The sequence below is a fragment of the Pagrus major genome, chromosome 10 (assembly GCF_040436345.1).
Source record: "Pagrus major chromosome 10, Pma_NU_1.0".
In the NCBI taxonomy this organism is placed as follows: domain Eukaryota; kingdom Metazoa; phylum Chordata; class Actinopteri; order Spariformes; family Sparidae; genus Pagrus; species Pagrus major.
Window position 1 is genome coordinate 16,068,965 of NC_133224.1, and position 22,143 is coordinate 16,091,107.

At 39.5% G+C, this 22,143-nt stretch overlaps 1 protein-coding gene across 1 annotated transcript; it reads right to left on the reverse strand.

Annotated features, from left to right (window-relative positions):
* Nucleotides 1–867: 867 nt before the first annotated feature.
* On the reverse strand, nt 868–21,424 carry LOC141004171 (serine protease HTRA3-like). The gene is made up of 10 exons (XM_073475672.1): nt 20,413–21,424; nt 13,296–13,395; nt 12,776–12,908; nt 11,418–11,507; nt 4,874–5,068; nt 4,644–4,676; nt 4,278–4,392; nt 4,143–4,200; nt 1,686–1,781; nt 868–1,557 (listed from the first exon to the last, which is right to left on the reverse strand). The coding sequence occupies exons 1-10, from the start codon at nt 20,825–20,827 to the stop codon at nt 1,389–1,391; spliced, it is 1,404 nt and encodes a 467-aa protein (XP_073331773.1). The 5' UTR covers nt 20,828–21,424; the 3' UTR covers nt 868–1,388.
* Nucleotides 21,425–22,143: the final 719 nt, after the last annotated feature.

The following is a 22,143-nucleotide window of genomic DNA, read 5'->3' on the forward strand; positions in this document are numbered from 1 at the left end:
GGGAATTCTCATGGAAGAATCTGATTTGTTTCTTTATTACACCAAAACTGAAATGTAAGCAGCTGCACAGTCGTCAGAAATGTCGGCGAGAATGTGGGTCTTTTGATGTAGACCATTAACATGTTCTTTGGAAATGTCAGAAAATAATGGTATTTTGGGAAATGGTATGTAAGGAACTAAAGTAAATACTAGGATATGAGGTTCCTAACAGCTGTTCAGTGCTTTATCTACGTGAACTCTCTGAAAAGAATGTTACTACTAACTCACAAACACAAGTGCATGGCCTGACTTTTTTACACTTTTCCTTGTCTCTAAAAGAACGCAGCATGTCAGAAAGAAATCAATCTGTAGTACATGTAACATTTGTCATGGCATATGTAATGTATGTCATGGAAGCAGTAACTCCCTGGCCAAATTGACTTTCACAGGTGTGACAAATGTTTTCTATGGTAACAGTCAGCTCCACCAATAAGAAACATCTTATCATACATATCATACAGACTTGTTGCCTCTACAGGAGCATTTATCTTAATTTCACAATTCAAACTTACATACAGTACAAATAACATAACATCTAGTATTTGTGCTTATGAAGGACTGTCAAGTATCAAATAGTACGTTGACCCGGAGGTTCTCAACTTTGACATTGCATCAAACAGGCTGTGAAAGGTTTAATGATACACCCATGGATGAGGGGTGAGCAATTATCTAGCACTTGTGAAAGGGCTGTAGATGGAACGTACACACACAAAAACACTGTTTTTCTATCTTAAGCTGGCTTCTGGAATTTTAGCCAGAGTGGTTTGTTGAATGCTTATGATCATGTCCCCCAGTCATAAGAAACCTTTTTAGAAATAAAGAAAATGCTTAAGCGCGAATTCCTTGATTTAATTATCTGCACATCATCATTGCTTCTATAAATTTAACAGCAAATGTATCAATTTAACAGGAAAGAACCTTCATCAACTTTGCATTTATCTTAATTTTTGTGATGCACCATGAGAGGCTACCTAACCACCACTATTGCCTCACATGAAGAACATATTTTCTAGGTACTTGTACAGTAAATGTGTCTACAGGTTGAGAAAGGTGTAACCAAGTCAAATAATCAAGTATTTCACATACATTAAATGGGGTGGGGGTGGGAAGGGAGTACATATTTACACTTGTTTCAATGTTGACCTGGTCTGAATAGGTGGGGGGCACAGCTGTAAATCCTTGATACCAAAACTGCATTGTACCAAGTTGTCTGTTGGCTCCTATTACATTGGTACAGTTAACAGTTAATGTGAGCACTTGACAAACATTCCACTGCACAGAGCTTCCATCGAGTCATCATGAGAAGTGTTCTTTCACAAAAAGAGATTGGTCTAACTCAAACATCACGTCTACTGCATGATGACGTCGGGTTCAATGTTAAAGAGAAGGTCATCGTTGTCCCTCCTGACCTCCAGCAACAGGGCTGTCTCCTCCTGCAGTGCTCCTTGCAGGTCAGCTGTGGTCATCAAAGGTCTGCCATTCAGTTTCACAATAATGTCACCATCTTTGATACCACCTCTGGAGACGAAGACGGGGATGAAGAGAAACCATTTTACTTTACTTCAAAATTAAAAAGAAAAAGTAAACTCTATACTGCGTTTGTTTTTTTGCTTTTGTTGATAAAATAATGAATGAATTAAATGTACTTATGTGCAGGTGAGTGAGGAATGACTTCATGGACATAAATCCCACTGGTAACATCAGGGAAGTCTGGGTTCTGCTGTTTTAGCTCTTCAATTAACCTGGAACAAACAAACACTTTTCTCACAGAAGGTCCATTATCTATACAAATTTCCCAATATTTGTGAGATTTAACTATTTTAATTCAGGAACCAAGAGGTGAATAAACCAGTGTTGGAGTCAAGACCACGTAAACCAAGCCACAATCACGACCAGAGTATGTTAAGATCAAGACAAGACCAAGACTAGGAGAGGTTGAGACCAAATCAAGACCAAGACCAAGGCAGGGTGAGACCAGGTCAAGACCAAGACCAGTGCGAGTCCCACACTGCACAACACACAATCAAATGTGGAACCCTGCAAACCATAGGCACTCCTTAAATTTATCCAAAACATTTACATTCACATGAAAACGGCCACAAAAGACAAATGAAAAGTCCCCTCTTTTATTGCCGAATATAGCGTGTGTATGTAAAAGTGTACCATGAGAAAAATGTCTTGATAAAATCATCCAAGGCTTTGCAGAGGTTAATTTTTTGGGTGGGAATTTATTTTGTTGCGCAAACAAATACAATCACAAAGGAGCTGAAATAAACATCACCATTATTTTTTAGCACTCCTCATCCATGTTTTACCATTGACCTCACACAATAAATTTTTTTTTTGTGCAAGCATCAGTTTTTGTAGTTGACTCTTGTCTTTCTATAATCATCATGAACTACGTAATGTATTAAACAATTAGTCAGTACAGGGTTAGTTTCAGCATCAAGTTGTTCTGAGTCGAGGTGTTACAGGATGTCATGTAGTCCCATGTTGACTGCATCATCCACTGACCTGTTTGACCAATAGGCAAACTGCAGGGGGTTTGAAAGGTCAAGTTCTGAGCTCACAAATTATTCATTCATCATCTGTCATGTAGAGACAAACAACCATTGACACCTACGGGCAATTTTGGAGTAACATTTTGAGCCTTTGGACTGTGGGAGGAAGCCAGAGTACCCAGAGAGAACCCACACAGGCACGGAGAGAACATGCAAACTCCAACCCTGCCCCAGTCGGGTCTCGAACCCAGGGCCTTCTTGCTCGAGGCAGCACTAACCACTCTGCTCACAGTTAATATAATATAATATAATATAATATAATATAATATAATATAATATAATATAATCTGACATTTTCAGTTACAAATATTCACAGTAGGAAGGAAACAGTAAAAAGTTACACAGCTTCAATAAAACAATCAGCCAACCTGCTGCAGTCATGCTTGCCTGTTACCATCTACTATATACAGTATGTTCACTGTCATGAGACACAAGTCAGTCTTTTCTGGGTCATTGTGCTGCTAAAGATTTTGTGCTGACAAGATTTCTAATTCATTTTGCTCTCTGTGCTGTTCCTGCATGCACCAGAATCTCTGTAATGGGAGAAAATGTGGGCACTGACATTAATTCTTAAGTAATTTTAATGCCACCATAGCAGGGCTGGGACCAGTAGGCGATTTGAGGGGGGACAAGGAGGATACCACCTCCACGGCTGTAGCTCAGGAGCTAGAGCGGGTCATCTAGTAATCGGAAGGTTGCTGGTTCGAATCCCCCACAAATATTGTAAAGCTGCATGTCGAAGTGTCCTTGAGCAAGATACTGAATCCCAAATTGCTCCCAATTAGGACAGGGAGCCTTACATAGCAGCCTCTGCCATCATTGTATGAATGTGTGTGTGAATGTGAAAAGTATTGTAAAGTCAGTAGACTGGACAAGCGCGATAGAAATGCAAGTCCAAATTACCAAAATGCAACCCCCTTGAAACCTGCCATCCCTCTCCATACCCCCAAAGATCACTGATAGACAGACCGCTTGACCTGAGTTCTCACAAGACCCACCCAGCTTCATCTCTGGTTGGTTACATCCTCCATGTTTGACTCAAACTGTTAACTCACACAGTAGCTCCGGTAATGTCTGTTTTCGGTGGTTTTTGAGCTGCAGTTTTGCAGATAAACACATGGATCACCTCAGATTTTTCCCGGACTTCTGCTGTTCCTGTTGGGGTTACTCATCCTCCGGAACCGCTCTGCAAGAGTGTCTCTGGACTTGGCTGCCGGTGGGGCTGCCCTACTTCTACACCTCCACCCAGCTTGTCTCTACTTACAATAATGAGCCCAGAGACACTGCAGCTGCGACAGCCAAAGTGACGGTGTGTTTACCAAGGCAACTACGGCCCACAAGGATTGTGGATTAGGATTATTAAAAGGCATTGTGAAGCTACACTATCAGAAAAAGCACAGTGCATGTTTTGAGCCAACATAAATTTGAACTAAGGGCATGGGTGAACTAAGTGAAGGGCAGAAGCCATCACTCAATTTTATCTGTTCTCTTGGTTTGCCATATTTCCCATCAGCACAATAATTATCATCAGATCAGACTTACGCTGGTGTGATGGTCAGCATCCTGATCCCAATAAAACGCTTCCTTGATGATCTTACATCTGAAAGAGACGCCAATAAGTTTCTTTTCAACAGGATACTCACAGTTGTTTAAACCTAGCCTAGTGACATCACTCACCTTTGCTGTGCTTGTTGAGTGAATCATTGAGGAAGCGAGTGATCCTGTCAGAGGGAATGGCAAATGAGATTCCTGCTGCAACCTTCAGGGTGTTGATGCCAATTACCTCGCCATCCTAAATTACAGAGACATAGTAGGGCAACATTAATAATGACTTTTCACATTTTGAGATTGTTAGGATGATTTCCTGCCTCATGGCAAATTAAAGAAAGTACAATTGTAAAAAAGGTTTCTGAGGTTATCAGGAGTGAGAGTTGAATGGGCCTATGTTCTGATGTTAGCAAAGCCAGCACTAAGACAATTGCAGTGGTTGTGCACTTTATATCAGGTATTTTTGCAGCAGTCATGAAAGTGTCAAAAGCTTACCAAATTGACAAGAGGTCCTCCCGAATTTCCATACTATGAAGGAGAACACAAAAAACAATAGTGTGGTGTACAAACGTCACAAACAGCTTACAATATGCCATTTACAACCTAACAAAAGGAAACAGAACCATACTCTAGACTGAGTGTTGCTGTGTAAAAAGAAAACATCTACTGCTTAACAAACATTTTGACTGAAATCTGACATGTTGTCTGGCTTGCTATATCCTTACATTGATAATAGCGTCTGTCTGAATGTAGTCCATATCGGAATCCCTGAGGCCCAGCTCCTTGCCGTCTCTCTGAGCGGTGCTGACAATGCCGGTGGTGACAGTGTTCTGTAGTGCAAATGGGCTGCCGATTGCAACCACAAACTCCCCAGGCCTTAGGTCTGCACTGTGGCCCAGAAACAAAGTAGACAGCTTTGTCTGGGAGGAGGCAAGGAACAGAAAAAGGGAAAGATAAAGCTGTGGAAGGATAGCTGTTAATTATGGAAGCATTTACATTAAAAAACGCATCAGTCATTCACACTCACATTCACACCAGCAAACAATTTTGTTCACCTAACATGCTCTGGACAATTGGAAGGAAAATCTGTTCAAGAGTTAACAGAATTTCAAACTAATTAATGCACATTTAGGGCCACGTTGAAGCCAAAAACATAAAATATGTATTTCTGCCTTTTGGATACTGTTTTTCTTCTCAAAGGATGTGAAGTAGAGACCAGGTTAAAATGACATTCAATTTAATTTCTGTTGGAATTTAATCCTTATAACTAGCCAGCAGCATCCTGCTGTAAATAGAATAGAGGTGGGGAGCTATATAGCTATATATTTATATAGTTGCACTGCAATGTCAGTGACAGTCATAACAGATTATTGAGGTAATAACTTTTAATGTTCACCTCCATATGCTTTTGATAGTTAGGTTTCTGATGGGCCGTTTCCAGCGGAGCACTTCTCTCCAACAATACTGGTGAACAGTATGTGTATGCTTTCATACAGGCATATACTAGAGCAAGTACAAAAATATGATTCTGTTTGTAAAAGGTTGAACTTAATCTGTGCTGCATTCTGCCTAATTCCTTCTTTCACAGCTGTGCAACCTCTGCTTCTCTACTTTTACATTGTGTCAGAAGCTTATACATTTCTACACTTTGCATACTATGGTTCAGGAAAACAGCGCCAATGTGTGTTAAAGATAAAACTGAACTGAATTGCAATGTAAATAACTTTAGTTTGTGACACTGAGAAGCTTTACCTGCTATTTTAACAGTTCCATGAAACCAGATAGCAAGTACAGCAAATCGTGTCAAAACAATCAACAGTTGTGATCAAGACAAATGTGAAATAGAGCATTAAAAACCACAAATTACAGCCTAATGATAATGATCAAAACAGCTGTGAAACATTTAAGTCAATAAATGAAAAATCTAAATGGCCTAAAATATACTGTATCGAATGCAAAAAAAAGTGAAACAGTATCCACAAAGAAAAGGGCAGGGGATATGGTGAAAAGCAGTGTTGAGGAGGTGGAGAGAAAGGGAAGGAAAATATGGAGCTGAGTAAAACCACATGCTGAGCAGACAGGCAGTTTAACGGAGGGAGAGAGGGAATATGCTGAAACTGCTCTGTTTAGGATTTCTTGAAGGTGAAGTGATTTGGATTGGGTTTCTTCCTCTCACTCCTCCCTGTCTTGGTCCTGATCCAGCTCGCCCAGTTCTAATGCAAATATGTCAACCTTAGGTCATGCTGGGACCTGAGGTTCAACTGATATTGTTTTTTGAAAGCAGATGCTGATATTTTTGCAATGAATCACCCACCCATCCAAGAATTAATCAAAACCCACAGCAATGTATTTAATTTCTAGTGAAAATCCCCAAGTTTCCAAAGATACCAAATAAGGCTCGCCAGCACAATTTTGGGGAAATATGCATTACATAATTTACATGGCATCTGTAAATTTGATGAAATGTAGCAGCCACAAAAATATGTCTTGGGTCTCAACATGGTGTCAGCGCACTTTTGGAACAAATGATAGAGAATATACAATGTGCAATCTTTTTTCAAATTTGAAAGCTGTATTAATAATTTTGTGGCCTCCACATGGCAGGAAGACACTCAAAGATGGTGATGGATACACACCTATCATAGTTCCCTGGTTCTCTTTTACTGTTGGTATATGGCATATACCAATCATACAAGGCAGTGCATATACTATATGCACTGATCTAAATTTGCTTTCAAACAGGTTGTGCCCAAGTAGCAGAACCTCCATGACTAAAAAAATAAGCAAACGCAGAAGTACCAAAAACTGCAGTTCCTTGAATGGCCACTTGAAGCTGGCTCCAAAAGCTGGTCAATCCCCAGAAGAACATATGTTAAAATGCCCATCTTTACATCAAAATAAACATAAATAAAGGCTTGTACAAAAAAACTTTTTGGTCTCTATTATAGTGATTAGTGATAGTAATTCAAAAGATTAATTTAGGGCAGAGCTGCTTTGCATGATAGCTAGCCAGCAGTCTGCTGGGCTTCACTGCCACTAATTCCAGTCACTGATCTTGACCTCTTGGCTTTATTTGTGGTTTTGGTGCCATATGGAGAATTGCAAATATCAGACAAATAATAGGCCTTTGGTTGGCTGTACTAACAGACGCCAGTGTTTTGGATTAGTGTTAACCGGTAGACAGCTGCTGGACCTGGCTAGTTCTGGAAGAGACAGTCATTGACAGAACTGGGAGCTTCTGGAGGAATAAACTCGAACCTCTCTTTATGTATAACACAGAAAGCTTGGTAGCCTAGAAAATGGATGAATAGACGTAACACTGGCTTTTAATAGCAGCAAATTAAAATTTTGAAAGAATATGCAAAATTCATGATCAAGGTGGAATACATCCAATGATGTATGGTTATGGATGTGATGCCACTCCTGGATGCTAACTGGTAAGTCAGGCTTATTAATGGGTCAAGCCAGTCCCCAGGTTTGACCCTAACCTAAAGCACACAGAATGTTTGAAAAGGAATGGAATGAATGACCTGGAACACAGGACCTTAACAATTGGGTCTTTGGGCTTGCATGGACTATTAGGTCCAGATGGACAAACGACCACACATCCAAGTCTTCCTCAGACTTGATGCCAAACCTCTGCAGCATTGGCATGAACTGGATGTAAAGGCTGTCAGAGACAAAGACGAGACTGGTATCCAGTGCGGTTGATCTAAATTTCTTGTCTTGTTTGACAATATTCATACTGGTTTAATTTTGTAAATGTATCTTTTTAATGGTCATACATAACAGATACAGCAGCAGATTTGTGCAACTTCTCAAGATTTTATCCAGAATCTCAGCTACATTCTCAAATTCTCGAATCTCAACTTGATTTTTGTGAGTTGTGTGTTTACACCTTCCATGGCATGCCAGACATCCATGGCTTCTTTCCCCAGTCTAATTTGGTACAAGTGCCTCTCTGTCTTTTTCTAGTTTGAGAGGCCTGGTTTATCAACTTTGGCCCCTATCAGCCCAGTGAATCAGAACTGCTTCAACTTCAGCTGGGAATTTACAGAGCAACACACTAAGAAAATCCCCCTATAATCTCTGAGGCAGTATGAGCTGTGGATATGCTGTGTGCCTGAGCTGGAAGTACTTGGTTTCAGCCCATTACCCAGTCCTGTAAACAATACAGTGAACCTGGACACATGACACACACTGTAAACGCACATGTTTAACTTGTGAACTTGATTAAATGTCCATCTGAAGACACATTACCCTGCTTGAGTTTTACTGGAAGGAGTGCTAATGCAGGCCATTAGGTGGGTGGATTAAAACTACCCTGTGGAGTCATCATTATAAAGAAAAACTATTTTGTTTACATCCACAGTTTCCCACCGGAATGTATTACGTGTATCCTTAAGGCTTAACAGACATGTTGAAAGCGTTTGTCATCTCAAAAAAGATTTGCCTTTCTTGGCTATTCTCCTTATTCTCCTCTTTTATTGATGCCTGTTATTGTAATGTTGCCACTAACAACTGCCCCTACCCTCTGTAGAAATATGTGTCATGCACTTTATGCTTTTACTGTGCTTGTAGGTCCCTGTGACCATACTTGAAGCATGCAATACAAACTGACCTGTTTATCCAATCAATGCTCAACAGCACCCCTTGTGGTCAAAACGCCTGCAATAATCAAAAATACTGTAAGCAAGAAAATGTACCTTTTAGATGAAAGAACACATTCTTCCTCCTAATAAGCCCAAATAAAAAGTTTATGAACAGCTCACCTATTCGCAGTATTCTCCTTAACAACTGAATTACCTGAGTACTTGTTTAGAGATGTGAAAAAAAAATTGAAAGAAAAATAAAATGGCTCCATACAGCTTGTTTGATGTAATACATGTCTTTGGAATCCCAGAGAACCCAAACTGCTTTGAGAAGACGTTATTTTGTACCTTTTTTCATATCCAAAATCTTCACTGTAGCTGCTGAGCTGAAAGTGTTTCAAATCAATTTGGGATCTCAGGGCTTCTGGAGACTGGATTTCACTGGACGAGCTTGAGCCATTTTGTTTTTCTCAGTTGTTTTTTTTTATGTTTTTAAGTCCTATCTACTTCAGGAGAATGCTACAATGCTGTTGTTTGCTGTTGTAATTTGGATGAAACAGGTTTCAATTTTGAAAAGAAAATAGTTTAAGTATAAAGAAATCTAAAGGTATGTATTGATGGAACAAGGTCTCAGCAGTCATACAATATTTTGGTGCAACCTCCTGACTGTAATTTTCTTTTAATAAATATGCTTTTCCCCATCATTACCTTTTTTTGTCATCATCACCATCAGACACCAGTAAAAGCAAATTATTCCTATTTATTTAGTCTTACATAGATTCAGAGCTTAAAAAGTATTATGTCTATACCATGAGTACACAAATATTCTATTAAATGTTAAACATTCACTTTTGTTAATTGTTTATACTATTTCACATGTAATCATTTAGAAACTCTTGCAACTGATACAACTTTTATCATTAGCATTAAAGGGGCATTAGTTAATTTTGCTGTATTTTTAAAATGTTTTTTAATCACTTTTTAATGCCAATGAGTGAACAGTCTGTTAAGCCCAAAAATCTGACATTCCCTTTTGGTTAACTCTATCAGCCTGTGGCCAGCTAATCTTGCTAATCTAATTGCCTCAGGTAGCGCTTTTTCGGAAAATGACATTGGCGTGATGCGTATGACGTGCATGCTCACTCCTGAGAGCCTTTCTCAGCTATCTTCTAGCTAGCAACAGAGCGTCACAATTGCTCAGAAATGGAGTCCACTAACAAGTGACCGGCATCATCCACAACACACACCCCAGACTGCACGTAAACCCCTCCCAGAAGGAGAGTAATATCCACTGAATCTCATCTGGCCAAACAGGAATTGGACAGATGTCAGGCAAAAAGTAGAGTAAACATCAGCGGTGCATTTGAGTCATGGAGGGAGCTTCGCTCTGTTCTGAAGCTCCAAAACAACACAAATGTGGATGTAACTTATTTACCTACTTACTAATTTTATTTGTTTGCCTGAGCAATTATGAGGAGCCACCAATGACATGGAAATGGTTTGGTAGAATCTCTACATTAATTAAAAACCACACAGTAAAATGTCACTGTCAACTACTGTTAAACTTATTGTCTATCAGACAAAGGACAGTGTGCAGTTAGAAGTGGAAACATAACTGTGTCCACACAGTAAAAGTTGCCAAGGACTACAGCTACATCCCTCAGCTGCAGCATATTATCTTGGGTAAACACTTGAGCTCTTAGTTGTGTTTTACATTCTACTCTTTCATCTGGAATATGTAAATTTTGTTTTGGGACAACTGGTCTTGTGGGAACTGTGCTAACATATAATATAATCATAAAATTATAAACAAACATATGTAAAAATGTTACACTTATGCAAAAGACCCACAGATGATCAATAATGATTATTTTAAACAAGAAGATGTTTTCTTTTTTTTTTGTGGGACATGAAGTCTCAAGAATCAGTGTTGGATAATAAGTACCCCACCAAAAATGTGTATGCCTCCTGTCGGATGCAACCTACAGTGTTACCATGCACATCTGGCTAGAAGTTTGAAGCTGCATGCCACAAACAAAGATGAAACAATTTTGTGATTTGGGCAGTCTGGTTCTGCAGTACTGTTTGTCTAATTTCTGTTGCAAATTTCAAAAGTCTTGTATATGAATGTTTAAATGTGTTAGCACAGATGTTTAATTTTTGTTGGCAGGATAAAAAATGTGATAAATGTTTTATCAATGTTTATTAGGCATGTTCTACTAGATTTTATAATAGATTGAATAATAGTCTGGCAAACACAGGATAATCTTGTGCTTTGCTCTGGCTTTCTTAATGGCCAAAGCTAATTGGATGTTAACCAACCAATCAACCCGAAGCCACAAGTGGAACTATTATTTATGTCATATCGTTCAGTATTGTTTATGAACAAACATTGTCCAGCCCCAAGAACTTCACTGGTCTCGCTCAAACTGGAAGCAAAAGTAAAAGTATTTCATTCAGAATCTGGCAGCTTTGAATCACTTTTTACTGTCAGCTATCTATTCTGACATTCACATTTCAAGATATGTATTGGGGTTATTCACTGCATTAACTGAAACTGCGTGAAATAACAAATAGTTTGAGATGACTACACACACCATGACTGCACATTTTCTTACAAGAAAAAACATGCAAACTATTTCCTTCTTGTTGAGACCCCATAGAGCTGTGCACTCACCTGTGGATTGATTTTGATAGTAGCGATGTCTGACTTTTTGTCAATATCTTTGATATTGGCTTCATACACATTACCATTATGCATCTGGACCTTCAGGAAAGAATGGAAGAATGAGATTTCAAGAACTTTAACATTTCATATGAAAGCCAATTCATGTCATAGATTTATGTTTAATCCACATATATGAGGTAGGGCTGTCATGATATCAGATTAAAGAAGTCATGGTAACAATATAATCACAGTATGTCTGGAAAATGTACATAAACATATGCGGATAGAGTGTCTTGCCCTCTGGAGAGCTTGGGGATTACGTTTTACTTCCGGGGTTAAAAGTGGATTTATCTTCACTCCTGTTAATTATCAAGGCTCAAGGTTCTTTATTTGTCATGTGCACAGAGCATACAATACAGTGTGCAGCTAAATGCATGTTAGGCCCTGCAGGGACTAGCTTATAGCTGGTAAGAGAAAATGAGAAAAAGAAAAAATCTGAAAAGGAAACAGTAACAAGATATGGATAAAAATAAAATATCAAAAATAAATAATTTTATCATGAATACATGTGTGCACATTATTTGATATAAATAGCACAAACTATACACAAATCTTAATACAAATAGTAAAAGTGGCAAAGTATAGTAATACTATATGCAGTCAACCTGACTGCAGCAGTGATCCATGGAGGTGACCTCCATTGTCGGGTGTTTATGTTCTGTAATGTAGACTGCTGACTGGAGCTGGAGGGCAAATGTACTTTACTTCATGAAAGTAACATTACAGAGAGGAGAGGGGAAAAGAAGAGAGAGAACCAGAGTCTCTGCTGAGTGCTGAGTTTAGTCGGAGGTTGACCTGAATTTAAACACACAAACACTCCCCCCAATGTGTGCCGTTGCTTGCTCACACACAGCTAATGTACAGTAAATTAATCTGGCTCTTTGGGGCATATAAACTCTTCTGCAAATAAAGCGAGGTGAAAATGTGCTTTGCTGGTGTTGAACAAGCCATTAAATAACCACCATTGCTGATGCAAATCTGTGTGATGTGACTCAGGCACAAACATTCATAGATGTGATAATGTTTTAGTCTTATTGACGTTAAGTTTAGTCTCATTTGCCGACATTCATCCTCACTCTCTGACTCTAAGATGCTACAGGCAACCAAATGAAATGCAGTTACCTTGGTTAAATTGTAGATTTCTCTGAGTCTGAACATTCTTTGAAACATTTGGGATAATGTAAGTACACAACTCAACAAAATATAGGCCTAATTCTTTTTAGACATTTTTAATGCAGATATCTTACATATTATATAAAGTGAAACGTATAGTAAAAGGTCACCATGGAGAAACAGTATTTCTGTACCTTGAGGTGCTGTTGACCAGACACTGGTGTGGTGCTGGAGACCACATGGGCATTGGTAACAATTAGTCCATTCTCTGACATCACAAACCCTGATCCACTTGACAGAGGGATATTCCGACCAAAGAGAGGATGCCTGCAGTATGAATAAAAACATCACTGAAAATGAGAGAGCAACAATGATTTTACTAGTTCCATTATTGCAAGTTTGAGCATGGAGAATAACTGTTCCTTAAAGTAATCATGACGAAATGTTGCACTAATGGGAATAATTATGTTCGATCCAAGAAAGATTCACGCATGATTCACCAGCAGTTGAAGGACACTAGCAAACTAGCTTGTTTCTTGAGACTTGAGCATTTTGCTGTGGATGGCAAATTGTTAGAAAACAAAAATTTCTGCATTTGTGTGGACATGACCCGAGGATAGATTATCTTTATCTTATGAATCTCATTTGCGAAACTTAAGACACACACACACACACACACACACACACACTCAAACAGATACACAGCACCAGTACCTCAGAAAAAGTTCGATGTGGACCACAGCAGGAGCGATTTTCTCCACAACGTCGGCTATGAAGTTGAACTTGTAACGTGGACTGGCAGCATTTGAAGGACCTATACTGGCAAGAAGAATTATATATTTTAATAACCAATCAGCACTTTGATTTAGGAATAATTGAAACAAATTAACTAACATAAGCCAGAGGAAAGTGTGTTACAATTATTTAAAACAGAAGTTAGTTGATAAGGCAAGGATGACTTTCTGTGTCGTGAACTGAAAGGATACTTGATTTGCCCAAGAAAAACTCACTGACTGAAATTGAGACTACCTACTAATAGAATAGAATAGAACTAGAAAACAATATAAGACAAGGTTGGGCCCTTAGGGCACTGGGTGGACAGTAGAAGAATAGTTGCCAATCCTGACAGGAAACTTCACGTTAAAGCGTTACAAATAAACCATGTGAGAGCAGAACCACTGACACAAACCCAGAGCACTTAACTGGAGAACTTCACAGCACAATATTGGCAGTACTGGTGGAAAACCAAGTTTACTCTCAGGGTCGTGTTGTAACCTCCTGCACCGTTCACCCAGTAATAATAAGTTACACGTCGTCTCTACAGCTGCACTGTACGCTGCTGAGCCAAGTCAGCCTTCGAAGTAAAAGTGGTTTGTTATTTTAGGCTGAAAAGAGATTCTGAAATGACAGGCAAAATCCAACCAAAGGCTGGTGCCTGTGGGTTTAAGTCTTCACAAATACAAATGTCATTTTAGATAATGAATTCATGAAATATTTCTAAAAAAGAAAAACCTAGTCAATTTATAACCCTTGTGTGTTGGATTGATTTGGTCATCAGAAACGTTGTTTTAACCTGTTGTCATTACTGTATTATTTGGGTCTAAATTAACAGTAGGCTGGTTAAACTGGCAACAGACAGTAAATGAAGTATGAAGTAAATGTTGATTGCAGTGTAATGGCTATATGCGGACAATGGGGAAAAGTAAGGTTAATTGATGATCCAGTCGGGTTGGCAGCCTGGCCTTTTCTGTCTGCTTTCATATTTCTATTAGACGATGACTGAATAAACTCATGTTTTGACTCACGAAAATCAACCCTCTATCCCAACAAGAATCAGGACACCCTAACCTTAGGCATGAACACACAAAACAAAGTGGTCAGGCTAGGTAGGGGCAAGAGGTGCATATGGATTGGGCCTAGTTTCCTTTAAAGTAGTCTTTATTTAACAGAAGCATTTTTGTTGCCACTTATGAGAGCAGAACAAACTGGCGACTTCATCTTGACTGAATGTGAATCTAATATTCTTTCTCCTTTTAGCTCTGCTTTGGTTTCCATCAACTCCTGAGATAAATATTTGTCTCTTTAGCTGTTGAATGCCCCAGGATGTTCACCAGCTAGTCTCAAACTTTGTGTGCTACTTCATGCTGGGCAGGAAGTGTACAGTGGATGTACTGCATACTGTTGCTTGCAAATAGGCTGATAGTTGAACCAAAACATTAAGTCATTAAGGCCATAAAACCAAAAAGAGCTAAACCAAAGTGAACTTCAAGACAATAAAAAGCTGTATACAGCCGATCTGCAAAGTTCATGTTAATACTTAACTACAATTACGATAATCTACTATAAGCCACTCCTTTTCGAGTTACCCATAGTAATTTGATCCACTGGTAATATAAAAATCACCATGGCAGGAGTCTGAAAATGCAAATAGAATAGAATTACAGACATTAAATTCTTACAATTCATTTATATCACTTATTTATTTTCTTTATCTGAATTAACATTTGAATTTCATCACCATGTCTTTGAATATTTTCGGTCAATAGATTTTTACATTAGCAAGGCTGTAATAAACTTCCACAAGAAACCCAAACGTTATAAACTTCCATAAGAAAGTGAGGAAACTCTGCAGTTACAAAACCAAAAGAAAATACTTTCTCTGTCATTTTATGAAAATTTTTCCCTGGAGAGATGTACTGACCAGATGGAGTGTGTTTAAAATACCACATGTGGAAGCTTTTATGACCTGCATGGTGTTTGAACCTCTCACATTGGAAGGAAGTCTCACATGTAAAACTGAAATGTATGGTATATGGTTGTAGTCTATCAAGACTTCAAGGTTGGGCTACTTAAGCTTTAAGAAAAAAACTTGGCAAAAATTATTCAGTTGTGCCTCAGAAATGAAGGCTAATTTTCTTCAAACACACTTCTACTAATCTAAATGGGCATGATGGGTGATTTACCACAACCAATTTGGGAGTTGGAACATGGAGGTCAGTCACCCATAAACTTTATTTTTAGTTTACCACGCCTGTAAGGATGTAATGCTCCAGTGACCTAGTGTGTGTGTGTGTGTGTGTGTGTGTCAGCCACATACCCTATAACCCCAACAAAATATATGGTTTGTGATCAAAGAAATGTAAATAGAGTCTGCCACAACGCTGGGCTGCAATGACTTTGTGTGTGTGTGTGTGTGTGTGTGTGTGTGTGTGTGTGTGTGTGTGTGTGTGTGTGTATTTGTAGGGGTTATGTTATCATGTCAGTTTCATGTGGTAATTTCAATCTATTCCATTCCTCAGTACAACAGAAGGTCCATCTGTCTGCCTGGCTTTAAATTTACTGTGGATATTCATGGTCCCTACAGGGTGACTTTGATTAACTAGACGACAATCTGCCCTCGACATTCTCTGGTATTAGCCCTGGTAATATGCTCCTCCTGTTAATGCACACTAACTGTGATGCTGTTTAATGTAGGCCAAACTATGCCATTGTTTAGTGCACCAAGTTTTGTACCACGCACCTGCTGTTGTGAAGACTGAATCTTAGCTGAAAAATCCAAAATACATGTGTGATTTTTGGCTGACTATAAAACATGATAACACTGCTGAAAAAACAAAGTCCACATTTGTTTGTGGGCAAGCAATACTGGAATAGGTTTATATGCTTTAATGTTCAAAAAGCACACTATTATTCTCATAAAAATAACTTTAACCAGGTTTACCACCAAAAACCTCTCCACTGCACAAATTTGAGTGGGGTTCTGACCCGATTTGGCCTCAGCCTCACTGTCCAGTAACGTTACAGCTTTATATAGTTTGAGGAAGCTAGCTGCTAGGCACTGATCAACAGTGTGGTGATGTGTTTGGCTGCAGTCTGTATGAAAGACTTCCTCCCAGCACTGACCATGCTCTACTTTTACAAGTTTTTTTTGCAGCAGTTAAGTTCAGACTGCACAGTGGGAGTGTGTAAGAGAGAGATGGAAAGAATGTGGGACAAAGGAAGAGAGGAACCCAGCATGCAGTGAAGGACGGATATTCATTTACCAGTAACCTTTCTACCTGTTTGGAATATAGACAGATAAATCTATCCAACAAACTGTTGGAACCAGCATGTATGGCAGCATCTATGCAGCATCTATGCAGCAGAGGAAATGATTAATGTACAGAAGTGTGGACAGGATTAGAACAGTTAAACTGATGGTGTATTTTCAATTAGCTTTTTCTGGGTATTTATTTAGGATGGGCAGAGCTGAGGTGATTTCAGTGCTCTGCTGCTAATTAGCATCTGATGTTGGGCTGGTTTAGATGGTTCTTTTACATGAATGGAAAGCATTGGGACACAATGAATACTGAAGGTTCTTTGCTACTGTGCTTGAAATATTGAAGAAACCAATAAATATATTTCAGAGCTGCAATCAGTCTTTTTCCTGAAGGACAGGAATGCTAGATGGCAGCAAAAAGTGGATAAATACTACTGTCAGCTCATCAGAAATGTCTGGCAGCTATCAAGTTAACAAAATCCTTTTCTGCTACTTCAGCTCTTACAGATGACCCACACTGTGCTCAGATGAAACAAGAAACACAGCCTCCCTCTCAGAGATGCACAGCAGCATCTCGCTGAATGGTACTTGAATAGAAGTGCCCAAAGACTGGTGAACATTGAGGTTCAGTTTGTTTAAAGGTGTAATTTGTAAGAAATATACACTTTGCTGTAGCTATGTCTAGCTGTAGCGAGTAGCAAGTAGCTCAGTTAGCCGTGAACCAAAGTGGCCCTATTAGCTGACTGGAGTCCTCGAATGACGGGAGACCATGGTCGATGGGGATCAGCTTAACCAGGCTCAGCCACCTCCTGGAGAGCATAATTGGCAACCAGACTTGACCTGAGCACACCCTCTGAGACCGACAGATACCAGTTTGAGGACAGAGTATACAGTATGGAGGTGATTTATAGCAACTCCAATCAGGACTATGACTCCAAGGCAAGTATACATGTCAGGCAGGGACAGGAGAGGTAAGAAGCGGCAGAGGAGAGAGTGAGAGAGTTAGGCATCAGCTCTGTGAATTGAGGATTTATTTTCCATGTCATGGTGATTGTGGAAGGACAAATTAAGTGTGTTTAATGATGAGACAATTATAGCTTGTCTTAATTTGGTAAAAGAGAGAAACTTCAATTCAGTTTACGGTTATATTTTTCTGTTGAATAAGAAAAATAGGTGTAAAAATACTTCCTTTCTTGATGTGTTTTGAGTTCTTCATTTTTTTTTTTTTACTTCGCCGGTTTCACATCTTCCAGCTTAAACCACAGCTCAGCTTCTTGCGGTACAAAGTGGTGTTATGAGACAGGATATGCTAGCTGGTTAGCATGCTTACTTCAGTGCAACACAATACATAGAAGTCTTTGACATAACGTCAACACTGATGTTTCATCACACTCTGTTGATAATGTCTTAAAAAGAGACAAAATTCTGCCTATATGTTACAAATTGCACCTTAAAGATCCCTAGCAAGCAGTAGCATAACTAGTAGCAACTAGTGAAGTAAATGTAAAAAGGGATTAGCCAAGGGATTAGTGGTTGCTTAAAAGCTCACAAAGGCAATGGTAACATGAAGAAGTGAAGTAGTGTTGTCATTATACCTAAAATTTGACTTTGATACCAATACCAATTTTAGCATCACGATACTCAATACTAAAACAATACTTTGACTGAAATAACACTGTTTTGATACCCGATACCTTATAGATCAGCCTACGAGACATACAGTAGACTGTTGCAAAACCATGAAGTGTACAAGTACAGAATGTTTACCATATTCACCATCTAATGGTGCACTCCATCTGGGTGATTGAATTTCCAAGTTGGCAATTTTAACTAGAACAACTTGGAAAGTCGGACGCACCTCACCAACCCGGACCTCAAAATCCAAGATGGCTGCTTGGCACATCAACTGTGCGAAAGCTGTAGTGCATACTCTTTATTAGCACTTCTTTTTATTTGTTTCTCAAAAATCCGTCTTGTGTCCAACGACTTTCCAAGTGTCTGTATGCGCATTAATACTGTGTGATGTGTTGTTATTAATTGGCTTTGTTTAACAAAGGCTAACTGTGGCTAACCTGACTAGAACTGGTTCCCTGACTTCTTTACAATTAGTTTAGTCTGTCGGCATGCTAATATCTGCTTATTAGCACTACACCCATAATGCACCTATATCTGATGGGAAAGTCATTTGTATTGGACCAGTGGAGTTTTGACCTGATGGTGGTGCTAGATGACAAGTCAAAGGATCATTAAAGTGATTAGGATACATTATCTTTGAGCCAAGAACGATTGTGCAAAACAAAAACAAAAGGAATACACCATTATGAAACTGTCATTCATTTACAAGTCATCCTTTTACCAACACACCAGTATTGGTCTTACATCAGTCTGAAAGCAGTGTCACTCAAAACTGCTATGAACACAGTTTATGGAGCGACCCCCCTCCCTTTACAAGGAACTTATTCAACTGTCTGGCCACCACAAATGCTGAGATAGAATCTCCTCATACTGTTTAAAGGAACATCATTTCACAAAGCCACTCCACCCTCTGACAAATACATTCATGTTTACAGAGGCCTTCATCGTCCCACTGTTCAACACATGAACTCTGTGTTTGGGTTGAGGGACTTTCTAATCCAGTCTGGTGGACAGAATAACAGTCTTTTTACTGGAGGTGTGGTTAATTCTCACTGTCTAAATAACTGGCTCAGGTCTGCTTTAACAGGCTGATAAATCTGCACCTGCCCTCTAACCAGTGTTTTTTGGAGTAGTGAAGCATTACTCTTGTGACCAAATCTGGCTCATATCAATGTACAGACAGTTTGAAAAAAGATACAGGGCAGTTTATTGAGACCAGTTTGCTCTTGATTTAATATGATATTGTGGGAAACACTGTCTACATTTCTATAGTTCAGTTGTCAGAAAAGCATTATGGACTTCGTTAGACTATTTTGTAAACCAGTGTCATGTTTGCACTGCGCATAACAGAAAAACTGTAACCTGTTTGGATATTGTCAATGCAGCCTGACTGATTCTGTCTTCTTTAGGCTGACACTAACATCAGTATTTGAGAATTAAAAATCACATTTACACTTCCAATCTCTGTCAGCAAAGTGTAAAATGCACCCAAGAAGCATTCAGAACAGATTGAAATCAGATTTCTTTAGCTGTCTAGTTTGAGAAACTTCCGAGGCAGATGTTGAAAAGGTGCTAACCTGTCTCTCCTTCCACAGTGTTACATAAATTTTTATCTCCATGAATCTACATCGATTCAAACATTTTTTTAACATGATCTTATGTCAGATATTAGATTTATTGCTGAACATGTAGATCCTATTGAGCCCTTTACACAAATTAAGTGTCATGGGGTAATTATAGCAAATAATTGCTATTTTCATCATTCATAATCCCTTAATACTTTACTTATACTCTGTTGAGTGTGTATTTTTTTGTTTTGGGTAGATAATGTTGCTTACTCAACCTGTCCAAATGCCTTGTAGAGTACCACTGACTTGACCTTCCAGCATTACTTGAGTGCTGAGCTTTTGTAAGGCTTAATTAGCAATGTGTGAATGCTTAGCAAGGGCTTGTATTTAATGTACGTTCATTTATATGTTAAAGTTGTGTACTGTGTGTCTACCATTATATTGAAATCAAAATTAAAGAGGGTGGCAGGAGTAGTTTGAAAAGGGGGCTTTGTTTCGGGTCCCACAAATAATTTCACTCACTGGTATACCAAATACCAAAAAAACAAAAAAAACAAAAAACAAAACAAAACAACTGCATAAATCGTACCTATGCTGGTCTCACACGGTCCTTTATGGATCTGGGTGATGCCTGGCAGTCCCTGCTGCAGAGCCTTCCTGCTGGTCGCCTTCAGCTGGCACACGTTGCTGTGCGTCTTCCCGTCGCTGCCGCACACTTCGTGGCTGAACTTGCACAGACAGACGCTCTTGGAGAGCCGCTTGCCCGCCGTGTGTTTGCAATCCAGTCCGTCCCCGCAAAGCAGGTCGTCCTTACTGCCGCATGGCTCTCCCTCTCCCTGGGCGCACACCAGGCAGCAGTTGCAGCGGTCCGGTACGTAGCCGCTGGGGCAGCTGGGGCTCGGACAGCTACTCACATCGCACCGCGTCGGACACTTGGAATTCGGCTCCGTGCTGGCTGACTCCTTGAGGTAAAAGAACACTGCTGTGTAGAGGAGGATTTGCATTTTAATGCAGGAGGATTTTGAGCGTTTAGAAATGGAGAGATGTGAGGGAAAGTTTATGCGGAGATCGTATCGCCTGGCTCAACACCGTACATCACTTTTGGGAGACTTTACAGATGAAATTCCACATACTCGAAAGAGAGAAGGATAGATGTCACCATAATATTGCAAAACACACCAAAATAAAAAGATCCTGTTATTTAATGTTTGACGGTGGCTTGTTGTCCTGTAGCCGCGCGTAATTCTGCGTCCAGAGCCGACAATGAACCGGCTGTGGGTTCAGCTGGTGAATCCAGTGGATTGAGAGTTGATGTCAAGTGTTCTTTCTCCTTTTTACCCAGTGTACATCCACCTAGTTGGCAGGTTCCGGGTGAATGTCACTAGCAGTGAAGCCGGCCGGAGGGAGGGAGAAGATGTGGGCGGCTGCGCTCCTGGAGGCGTGGCGACGGAGCTCAGACTTGGCAACATCACTGTGAACTATAACTTGTTCGGTTAAATTGGAGTTGGCAATATATTCACAGATTCGAACTTCCCGGATCAATAACTCATAAGCGAAACATTGTTCAAACACAAACGACGACTCTTTCCTACCGTAGTAGGTAGACAACGAGCTACAACCGTATTTTCATCAAAACGAGCGGTCCTGCGGGCTGGACAAATAACATTGGTCTCTATGGTCAGCCGTCTGTGAGACAGGGCGCAGGGACCGTCTACAAAGTGCAAGACCGAAAAGAGATACTACAAAAAATATTCAATAACTTAACTATTATTCAGTGTAGTGTCACCAAAATAACTCCACACATCAATGGTCTCCTGCTGGTTATTCTACAACTGTATAATGTCATGGCTGCCTCATGGCCACTGCCTTTGAACCAATCAAATGAAGGATGCATTGGGTGACTAAGTCACCAGCCAATCAGGAGCAACTTTTAATTAAGCTCTACCTGCAGTGCTCATTTTTCAGTTTTTACTGCAAAACCACTATGATGAGGAAAGAAATGTTCAATAATCAATGCTTCAGATTCCATTGAAAATGTGCACATGATGTGCCTAACCTATCATTAACCAAGTGTTTAAATATTACTCTAATTACAAATTACGGATATTGATTTGTGTAAAACTGGAAATGTGATTTTAGGGTTGTTTTAGTTCTTACTTATGCATTTATATGTACAATTACAGTTTGTTTAAAGTGTCAGCCTTAGGTTTAGGAACTGGGCCACCTTTTTTACTGCCAGACTACACAAACTCACTTTATCTTGACAAAAGGTGCTAGCTTTGCTTGTCCCCCTTCCCTCAGGTTAGAGGCATTTTGAAGA

Excerpts from the sequence above, each read along its gene's own strand:
- LOC141004171 (XM_073475672.1), bottom strand. The coding sequence starts at position 20,827 with ATGCAAATCCTCCTCTACACAGCAGTGTTCTTTTACCTCAAGGAGTCA. Across the intron at positions 13,396-20,412 it reads ACCGTGTGAGACCAGCATAG|GTCCTTCAAATGCTGCCAGT; the intron begins GTACGATTTATG and ends TTGCCAGTATAG. Across the intron at positions 4,393-4,643 it reads GAGGACCTCTTGTCAATTTG|GATGGCGAGGTAATTGGCAT; the intron begins GTAAGCTTTTGA and ends TCTGTAATTTAG.